A 10,996-nucleotide genomic window follows, 5' to 3' on the forward strand; every position below is an offset into this window, starting at 1 on the left:
GATTTTGTTTTTTGGCAGATTAAAAATGAATTTTTTAGGCCATGAAATAGGTGCATTAGGGTCTTGAGGGATGGAGAGAGATGTAAAGCCGATAGACTTATTTCAATTAATCAAGCAACCATGTATTCATCGAATTTTTCCTGACTATTGGGAAGCTTGAAAAAAAAAATTGACAGTGCTGGCATGAATATCATGTGAATTTTCCAATTGTACAACCAATTCTATCCTAATCTTACTTCTATGGCTCCCATAGTTTTAGCTTAGGGCCTAGTATCTATGCTTGTCATGTACAATTTTAAGCTTGATGACATTATGATCATTCTCATAATCCACTAAATATAGTGATTCTTTCTTTGGGTTTGAAAACTATTCTTCATCAATGTCATGTAAAATTTTAAGCTTGTTGATATTACAATAATTCTTATAATTTTCAGACGCTATTCTTCATCTCCTTTTATATTAATCAAAGGCGCACATGATCTTTCTGTAGGGGGGGCTGATCAGTTCGGTCTTGGATGGAAATCTTGCTCTTCTTTCTCGTTCAGTTTCTGAGAAGGATAAAGGAGGAATTATCGTCCATACTTTTACAGTCTTACTTTATCTAGCATTACTAATTAAAAATTTTATATCAAGAAAGAATAAATCATCAGTGATCTTAGTTGCATTAATGGTGTCTTTAATTGGATTTTCTTTGAATTACTTGAATTATTTAGGTCACATATCAAACAGTGTTTGGATGACATGGAGCCATATAACCTCTTTTGGCTGCTCATACCTACTTACACAGGTCAGTAAATTCCTATGGTGTTTTACAAAAATGTTTTGAGTATTTCATATAATATTGGACTAGCCATGCTTTTTGAAATATTTATCAAAAGAGTCGTGCTACACTGACTTAGTTCGACACTTTGTTCAACACTGCACTGACGTGGCAGTGCAATGATAACAATAGATTTCTTTCCCAAATTCCTAAATTCTAAATTGTGATTTTCTTTCATTTTAGAAATATTTATTTTATAGTAATCGCTCTTAAATATGCAAATGAATTTCCCATCAAATTGTTTTTTTTTTTCTTAACTTTTGTTGAACATTTTTCAGGTTATTTTATCATGGTTTTCTCAATATATGGGAAGGAATAAATTAACTGGTGTCTTGCTTACAGTTTTGAACCCCATTGTTTCAATCATGGTAAGACACTTCAATCCCTTTGAATTTTGTTTAAATAGAAGACATGAGTAACACCTAATGAATAAGTAGTTCGGTTCTTCTCATTCGTCTTTTGAGATATTTCTTTGTTTCTATCCTTCAATACATTTGGCTGTTCGTATTCTCAGCCTACCTTACTCCTCCCTCACCTGAATCTGGATCTGTTCTTCTTGTATTAGGCTATTCCAGGGATGGATGACAGAGCAAAAGCCTCCTTATGACAAAATTTTAAGAACTTTCAAGAAAGAAAAAAAAAATCACCATTGAATTTTTTAAATTTAAATTTGGGAGTACATGAGCCATCTATTTTCAGAACCTTGGATCAAACCCAAATTTTATTTTATTCTATTATTATTATTTTTAAAGTCTGATTTACACCATGAAATCTAGTAGAGGACTGTGGTGATGGATTGCCAATGTGGCAATCCATGTGAGCCCAACAACCCTTTGAAGGATTTGAAATAACAAGTTAGGTAGGCCTAGCTTTGACTCATAGCTCAGTTGGTTTGACACATTGCAAAGCAGCTCTGAGGTCGTGGGTTCAATTCCAACTTACCCATAAAACAAAAAATAGTCATGCTAGAGTTGATGAAAAGCATCTATGGTTCCTACACACTTCAACATCAGGAAAGTGCGATATGAGGTACAATCTTGAGGTCACTCCAGCATTATTCAAAAAAAAAGGGGGGGGGGGGGGCATGTAGGCTAGTGTTACTCTTATTCTTATATTTTTTTTAAAGATCTATTGAACTAAATAGACAATAAAAGTATGGAAGGATAGACCTATCCATGACACTACTTTCTCTACAATTTGATTTTTGAATAACTTGTCAGAAAGAGCATTATAAGAGAATCCCAATTAGAAGGAATGTACAAGTTGAAAATTCTAATATTGAGAATGTAAATTACATAAAATGACTTTAGATAGAACTGAATGGAGGACTAGGATTCTTTCAACCAACATTAATTTCCCTCGTATGTGTGTTGTGTTTGCAGTTATGGAAGGCAATGGGACATTATTTAGTGGCCAAGGTGATTCTCATATGCCTAACCTTCCTTCAAACGCACGTGGTAAGCCATTAAAAGACCTTGTCTTTAGGGGAACAAAGCTGCTCACAATGATCTTATGGGTTAAGAAAGTTTAACGTTTGTGTGTGGCAGCTCAGTAACCATCGAAACCTTAAAACACTTGCAGTTTTCATTGCCTCGGCACCCTTATTGGTGAAGGAAATGACCTCTCTTCTGGCCAATTATGGGAGCAATTTGACTATATATCACAATATTTACAACAGTTCTTAAAGCCACCCCAGAACTTCGTTAGTGTTGAAATCCGATTTGACTACGGAGATAATTTTAACAGTTTTCAACTGTCCGCTATTTATGGAGGTCCTTAGAAGCAAAGCCCAAATCATCAACATTGCTGGTGGAGTTCAAGACTTAAAAGACTACAGAGAAGTTTCTTGAGAACCATAGCTTCAAAACAATTGTGTAGTGTACATTATTTTTTTTTATTTTTTTTGTTGTAACGAAGAGATCCCTGTGGCAGCGGGCCAGCCATTGGACCATTGGGACACAAAGAACAACCTTATCCAAAGGACTAGTCCCTGGACCACACGCACAATCCCACCCTGCCACGTGAAGTCATTAAGTGGCCACCTTAATGGTGGAGGGCTATAGAGATTCGAAGTCACAATGCGGGGAGCAACCCCAGTCGCTTTCTTACCATCTCAAGCTAGACTCCGGTGGGTTGTTTAGTGTACACATTAACTCTTTTCTGTAGCTGGGCTCAAAACCATTTCTCTTCCAAAGGTACACCCACTAAGTCATTTTGGAATCATAGTCAATCGCATTGCTGCCTTTGTATTATGATTTGACCCGATATTTTGGATTTTAAATTTGTTTTAAATTTTATACACCAAGTGATCCTGTGGCTACAATTTTCTTATAGCACTTTTTTTTTTTAATCTTGTATCTCCCTGTAGAAGTTTTCAACAGTTGAGAGGGCGCCACATCAACAAGCAAACTAAATCCAATCGTTTAATTTTGAGAGTTCAGTAGTCATTGATTTTCAATGCTCTCACTCTGACTTAAAAGAGGTTTTTTCTTTTTAAAATATGAACCCTTGATGGCTGTGGTGTTATTTTTTCTCAACATGGCACCTTTCCACTGTAGAAAAAATATGACAGAGAGGGATGAATCTCTTGGTTTTTTTCTTGATTTGGGCAATTCGAGGCAACCATTCAATTTGACACTTTAGGGACAATGGAGGGAGATATTTGGCTTGAGTTCTTCCTCTTGTTCCCATCACTATGATGATGGATCTGAGATCCAAGTGATGTAGTGTTTGATCTCATCTTTGATCTAATCATGTAAATTAATCTATTATGATTGCTTAGAATTGGTCTCAGTTAGGTTTTGACTATTTAAATAAATTAGAACAAAAGATTAACAACTTACCAAAAGATTTCAAATCTGAAACTTCCAACGAGGGAGTAAGAGAATGAGCAATTTCCTTTAAATTCCATAAGAGACTTGGCTATACTTGGGCAGAATCTTGGTCCCTCCAAAAAACTCTCTCAAACAATTACAGAACCCCCTCTATTTATAAATGTTATTTCTATGATGTAAGATTAGAGAAAATAAATAAAAAATGATGTGAAATAAAATAACAAAATAAATTTTAAATACCGTAAAATAGTATCTTAATATTGAAATGAGTGAGGCTTGTATTGGACAATAGCCTTAAGATAGATTTCACCCTTGTGATGTGGTAATAGTCTTTGGGTGTTTGTCTCCCAAGATACAGTAGGATACAACATCCCACATATGTACAAGGCAGCACTTCTAGTGTACACGTACAAATGAACTTGTACTGTGAATTGTACTTTCAAGGATACACGAAAAAACCTCTTGAAAATAGAAAGGCTTTATGCAAATAATAACTCGAAAATTGAATCAATGTAAACGGGGGAACAAATGCGAATTTATAGAGTTAGAGGTGTTTTTCTAAACAGTTATTAAGACTGTTGAAAAATGTGCTTGGGTTGTGACTTTTCGAACAGACACACATGTCTGTAGAATTTGGGTTGTGACTGTTCAAACATATACACATGTCTATATAGTTGAGACACTATTTGTGTCTCTTAGAATAGTCGCGAATTGTAACTCATTAAGTTCAACTTGGTCCAATAAAGTTTTAGCGAAAGTAGGCCTTTCACACGCACTCACGTGAGGTTTAAATTTGAAGTTTTTCACCCCCCTTGCCCCCTTTGTGCACACATGCACTAAGGTTTTTTTAGACCAATGGGTCCAAATCCCTTTTAGAATCCATGAGCTCTCATGTGCATGTAGGCTTGACCCATATCTTTCTCATATTTACTACATTATTTGAGAGCTTTTATATAAGAGTGACACTATTTAGTTGTTTCTATCTGATGTGAGACTAAAATTTTATATCACAACTTACAAACAAACCACTTACTTTTTACTTTCACTTTTTTACTTTTACTTTAACTTTTGCTTTTACTTCTATTTCCATTCAAATATTAGGATAAATCCCACATTAATCCAAGAATCCCTCATATGAAAGAAGAAAGTCAAAACTAGATAAGGAATACGATAAAATATTCTAAAAATCATAGAGAATACAATAGAAAATGTACTATATCAAAAGAAGTAGCTTATGGCTTTGAACTTTTTTTAGTGAGAGTATTGGATTTACTAAACCAAGTAGTGAACATAAGTTTTGAACTATTCAATCTTTCGTGTAAATCAAGACAACAGACTTCACACATTTCCTTTCCAATCACAGTAAGTTCTTACGGTTGTGTTCATTTTGGTCCTAAACAATCTCAAATTCATGAGTGCTTTAGAATCCAACCTTTTAAGATTCTTATAGAACTGACCCAGTTTTACACTCACATACGTGATATCATATTAAAATTACTCTATTGTACCCCATTTATAAATATAAGATATATGTATCCTTAAAAGATTAGCTTATTCTAAATACTTACTTCAGGCAGTACTTAATGCATCACAAAAATGGGTAGAAGAAAAATCTTCTCAGTGTTATCGATTGAATCACTCACAATTAGTTTTCTTATTGAACCTAGTCTATGGAATCTCCAATCGCTAGGTTAGATTTTCATTGAGGTGACTCATAATTATAGGCTTTAATCCTATTTCCCTCGATGTATGATATATTTGTTCTTTAAACAAATGTTTAGTAAGCGGATCCGCAAGATTTTCTTTAGACTTTATAAAGTCAATGGAAATAACTCCATTTAAAAGTAATTGTCTAATAGTGTTGTGTATACGACGTATATGTCATGACTTCCCATTATAAACAAAATTATGTACCTGGGTGATAATTGCTTGGTTATCACAATGTACACAAATTGCAATCATAGGTTTTTCTCATAATGAAATATCCTCTAAGAAATGACTAAGCCATTCTGCTTCTTCGCTTGCTTTATTTAAAGTAATAAATTCATATTCAATTGTGGAATATGTTATACACATTTGTTTCGAAGATTTTCATGAAACGATTGTATCACTAAGTGTAAAGTCATAACCACTGGTAGACTTTGACTCTTTAAAGTCTGATATCCAATTGGCATCACTATATCCTTCAAGTACAGCTGGATATCTATTATAGTGCAATCTATATTCTAAGGTATATCTCAAGTATCTCAAAATCTTAACTAATGCTTTCTAGTGAATAAATCTAGGGCTATTCGTATATCTATTCAGTTTTTCAATCAAGTAAACTGTAGACACCTCAATTTGAACGGGCCACTTCTCGAAAGGGCCCAAAAATATCGATTTTCCAAATAAATGGGCCAACGGGCCTTAAGGGCCCAAGTCGTTGAAAATGGACATTTTGACCAAATCGAGGCCCCTAAGACCTCTCAATGGTTTAGGAGGCCACCAAAAGGACTCGGCCTACCTTACGCTTTCCCATTATTCACCGCTCCGCTTCCAAAAATTAAAAACGCCAAATTTTTGATAAATTTCACCAACGGGCCTAAAAAGCCCGATTCGTCAACACGTGACATTTTTGATCAAACTAATGATTGCAAAAATCTAAAAAAATTAAAAAATTAAAAATGCGAGACTTGGGATACCTACCCCTCCTCTACTACCACCGCTCCGCCTCCATATCCGTAAAAACCATAGGCCCACAAGCCCTCAACACTTTCCTAAATCGATTTCTCATCTTACCCCTAGCCTAAAATTAATCACACATCACCTAAAATCTAAAACCAACCTATACCCTCAAAATCCATTTCAAAACAACCCTCAACCAATCCCTAAAACCCAAAACCATTTCTAAAACCCAAGCCTAACACTACAAAGCCCACAAATCACTAACCATATCCAATTCATTATCTAACCCACAACCCTAACCCATAAACCACAACCCACATCAACCAATCACTCTTTTATCATCAAAAGATGACACATGTCATCACCCCATCTCACCTCCCTCACCCAACTACCTACCCCATTAATTTTATTTAAATCTCATCTACCCACACATCAACCCATCACCTTTTCTCTCAAATCAAACACATCTACCCACACCCCTAACCTATACCTCCCCTAATCTACCCTCATCATTCCCTACAAAACCTACATCTACAACCTAAACCTACACCATCCTCTCAAGTCAAACACTCAACCTCTCCCATCAACCTATCCCAACCCTTCATTTCCACCCACCTTAACACATGGCATCATCTCCCTCACCCTCCCAAAATATCATCAACCACCTCTTTAAATCCTCCATGCTCTTAAATCAAATCACAACCACCATCTTAAACTCACCTCACCAAACACTCCACCCAAATGGGTTGGGTAGGATCCAAACCATTTGGGTCAAAACTCACCCATTTAACCCCCTTTACCTAAATACCCTCCAATCTCCTCTAAATTACACCCACTTCTCTCTCAAACTCATAACCATTCTACCATTTTTCTTCACTTCACCCCATTATATCCCTAAAGTAACTCCTCAACATCTATAAATACCCTCCTCCTCTTCCCAAAAATGGCCCCCAACTTTCATTACAAAACTTCTCCCCAACACTCTCTCTACTAACAACCATCACCAATTCTCACCAAGATTACCACTTCTCTCTCACTAATCATCCTCAAGTCTCACACAAAAAAAAACCACCTACTACACTCATCTCTCTCATCATCTCTTCTCTATTCCTTCAACCATACAAAAGTTGTATTTGCTTAAAATACTAAGGACTCAAGAAGACTCAAATAAGAAGAAGAAAAGAAGAAAGAAGATACAAGGTGGGTTCAAGGCAACCCCCCCCTCTCTCTTCTACATCCTCTCCTCCTCCCTCTTCTATCACCCCTCTCCCCTTCATTTTATTTTTTAGGATGAATGGACCCCAAGGCTAAAGATCTATAAGGGTCATTTCCATCAATGGAATGACCCTATGATCAAGCCGAAAATGAACCCCTATCTAGGGTACAAATGCACAACACGTGGCACATCATTTTTCGTATTTTTTTTAATCAAATGACCGAGTTGAGTTGAGGTTACCACTATTTAGTGGGGAGAAAATGGTGCCTAACACCTTCCCTTTTCTCCAACCGAGCCGCTTACCCCGGATCTTAAGGTTTGATCCGTACCTTATCCACGTGAGTCACTAAAATGCCAAAATGTCACTTTTTCAAAAAAGGCACATCGGGTGACCATTCACACCCACTTACAATATGAATGGTGGCGACTGCAAATCATAGTAGATGTGGCCGTCGTAATGACGAAATCCCGCGTCTACATAAACAATATCCAATTTTGTGCAATTCATGATATACATTAGACTGCTTATTATGAGAGAATATTCTAGTTGGGATATACTAGGACTAATATTTTTCTTTAAGTTATTACTGTGGTTAAAAGATGTTTTAGCATGACTAATATCAAACTTGTTGAATTTATTCAACATATTCTTAATATAGTGTAATTGAGACAAAATTAGTCTATCTGAAGTTCTTGTAATTTTAATTCAAAGAATAACATCAGTTAAACCTAAATCCTTCATATCAAAGTTACTAGTCAACATTCTTTTAGTAGATCTAGTGATTTATTACTTCCCATTATAAGTATATCATCCACATAAAGGTAAAAATGATATAAACATTATCAATGGTTCTATAATGTACACATTTGTCACTTTCATTAATTTTGAAATCATTATTTATCATGACACTATCAAAAATTTGTGTCATTGTTTAGGCGCTTGTTTTAATCCATAAAGTGATTTGGTAAGGCACCACACTTTCTTCTCTTATCCTTTGAAAATAAATCCCTCTGGTTGTTCCATGTAAATCTCATCATCTAGTTCATCATTTAAAAATATTATTTTCACATCCATTTGATGTATTTCAAGTTTATATAAAGCAATAATCGTTATTAACATTTTAATGGATGTTATGCTTGTAACAGGTGAATATGTATTAAAATAATTCAAATATTCTTTTTGTTTGAATCCTTTGGTAACAAGTCTTGTTTTATATTTATCTATGGAACCATCGAGTTTTATTTTTTACTTAAAGATCCATTTGCAATCTATTGATTTGCTTCCTTGTGGAAGACTTACTAGTTCCCATATATGATTTTGCGTTATGGATTCAATCTCATTATTCATTACATCTTTTCAATATGGTGCTTCAGGTGTAGATATGACCTCCTTACAACTTTGGGATTCAGTTTCCAACAAATAAGTTAGAAAATCTGAACCAAATAACGTAGAAATCATTGCTCTCTTACTTCATCTTGATTCATTATTATGATCTATATTATTATCTTGATCATCATTTGATGTAGTATCATGTGATCTTTTATTAGAACAAACCTCATCTAAAGTTTGCAAGAAAACCTATTTTCAAAAATACCGCATTTCGTGATTCAATGATTGTATTGTGATGCATATCAGTCACATCTCATTTATGTACAAAAAAATAATGATATACACTACTATAATTGGCATAACACATAAATACTCAGTAAATAGTTTTAGGTCATAACTTGGCTCTTTTAGGAATTGGGACCGCTATTTTTACTAGGTACCCCCATGCTTTCAAGAATTTATATGAAGGCATATTGCCTTTTCATAATTTATAAGGCGTCTTATTAGTTTTCTTATGGGGTATTTTGTTAAGAATGTAATTTACGGAAAATAAAACTTCCCCTCATAAGTTCTGTGGGAAACTAAAACTAATTAGCATCACATTCAACATTTTTTTAATGTTCTATTTTTTTCCTTTCAACAATTCCATTTTGTTGAGGCATATATGGTGGTGTTGTTTGATAAATAATTCCATCTTGTTCACATCTCATCAAAAGGTAATGAATCATATTCACAACTTTTTTCTATATTTCAGTTTCTTATATTTTGAAAAGAAATTCTTGTCAAAACATATATGTCGTCTACCCACCATTTCTTAGTATTTCCAACTAAGTTGATATCAAAGATAACTATAGAAAAATTGATCTAAAAAACAACTACCGCAGGGTTTTTTACTTTATTCAATTGGGCTTGAAAAAGTTTATTCTTCGATGAATCTTGTTCATTATATTTTCCACAATCCTTTGCTCAATATCTAGGTTTGTTACACACATAACAATGTCTTTAAATTTTTTAAAATCTCTACCTTTAGGACCTTGACTATCTTGTTTGGAGAATTTTCTCTTTTCATTGTTGAAGTTTGATTTTGGCCTTTTAACCTCCACAACATTGGCCTTAGATTTCATAGAGTAATTATCAATTGTTATTTCACTCATATGGTTATTTTCTTCAATCCTCAACCTTACAATTAAGTCTTTCATCTTCATTTCTTTACGTTTATGTTTTAAATAATTTTTAAAATCTTTCTACAATAATAGTAATTTTTCAATTATACATGTCACTTGAAAAGTTTCATTAACTATCATACATTTTGCATGAATTTCATGCAGGATAATTTTAAGATATTAGACTTGACTCATGATAGTCTTGGAATTCATCATTTTAAAGTCAAGAAAAATCGACCAACGACGAATTTTTTCGTTCCAACATCTTCTATCTTGTATTTTTTATCTAAGGATTCCCACAACACTGTTGTAGTTTGGATTGTATTGTATACATTGTATAATGTGTTGTCCAATCCATTGAGGATATAATTTTGACATAGGAAATCAGAGTGTTTTCAAGCCTCAATAGTGGTAATAGTAGTCATGTCTGTTTCATTCTTTTGCAAAATTGGGGCTTTCACAGTTAGAAATTTTGTTAGATTTAGTGTTGTCAAGTAAAATAACATTTTCTGTTACCATATTTTGAAATCAATCCCATTGAACTTTTTCAGATTTCTTATGATGGTTCACTGTAAGATTCATCATTTCTGAAAATCTATTTCACACATAAATATTAATAAGTCTATCTTAAAATTCTTACTTTTGTGATGTAATATTAGAAAAAATAAACAAAAAATGATGTGAAATAAAATAATAAAATAAATTTTAAATATCGTAAAATAGATCTTAATATTGAAATGAGTGAGGTTTGTATTGAACACAATAGCCTTAAGATAGATTTCACCCATGTCATGTGTAATAGTCTTTGGGTAGTATTCCTAGTGTATGTACAAATAAACTTTGTATTGTGAATTGTACTTTCAAGGACATACAGAAAAAATATTTTGAAAATAGAAGAGCACTATGCAACTAATAACTAGAAAATTGAATGAATGCAAAAGATGGAACAAATGAGAATTTATAAAATTA

At 33.8% G+C, this 10,996-nt stretch overlaps 1 protein-coding gene across 2 annotated transcripts; it reads left to right on the plus strand.

Moving 5' to 3' along the window:
* The first annotated feature begins 325 nt into the window (after positions 1-325).
* Positions 326-3,497, plus strand: LOC147380654 (uncharacterized). Of its 2 annotated transcripts, XR_015175197.1 has the most exons (5): positions 326-787; positions 1,099-1,188; positions 2,203-2,277; positions 2,368-3,015; positions 3,189-3,497. XR_015175197.1 is itself a non-coding variant. In XM_086431403.1 (4 exons), exons 1-4 carry the CDS (start codon positions 668-670, stop codon positions 2,503-2,505), a joined length of 423 nt encoding a protein of 140 aa, XP_086287529.1. In that variant the 5' UTR covers positions 326-667; the 3' UTR covers positions 2,506-3,151. The 2 variants fall into 2 exon arrangements, 1 of the variants encoding a protein (XP_086287529.1); XM_086431403.1 differs by lacking the exon at positions 3,189-3,497 and having other exon boundaries at positions 2,368-3,151.
* The last annotated feature ends 7,499 nt before the right edge of the window (positions 3,498-10,996 follow it).

This window comes from Akebia trifoliata, unplaced genomic scaffold, assembly GCF_017979445.1.
Source record: "Akebia trifoliata isolate Shusen 1 unplaced genomic scaffold, ASM1797944v1 Contig01153, whole genome shotgun sequence".
In the NCBI taxonomy this organism is placed as follows: Eukaryota; Viridiplantae; Streptophyta; class Magnoliopsida; order Ranunculales; family Lardizabalaceae; genus Akebia; species Akebia trifoliata.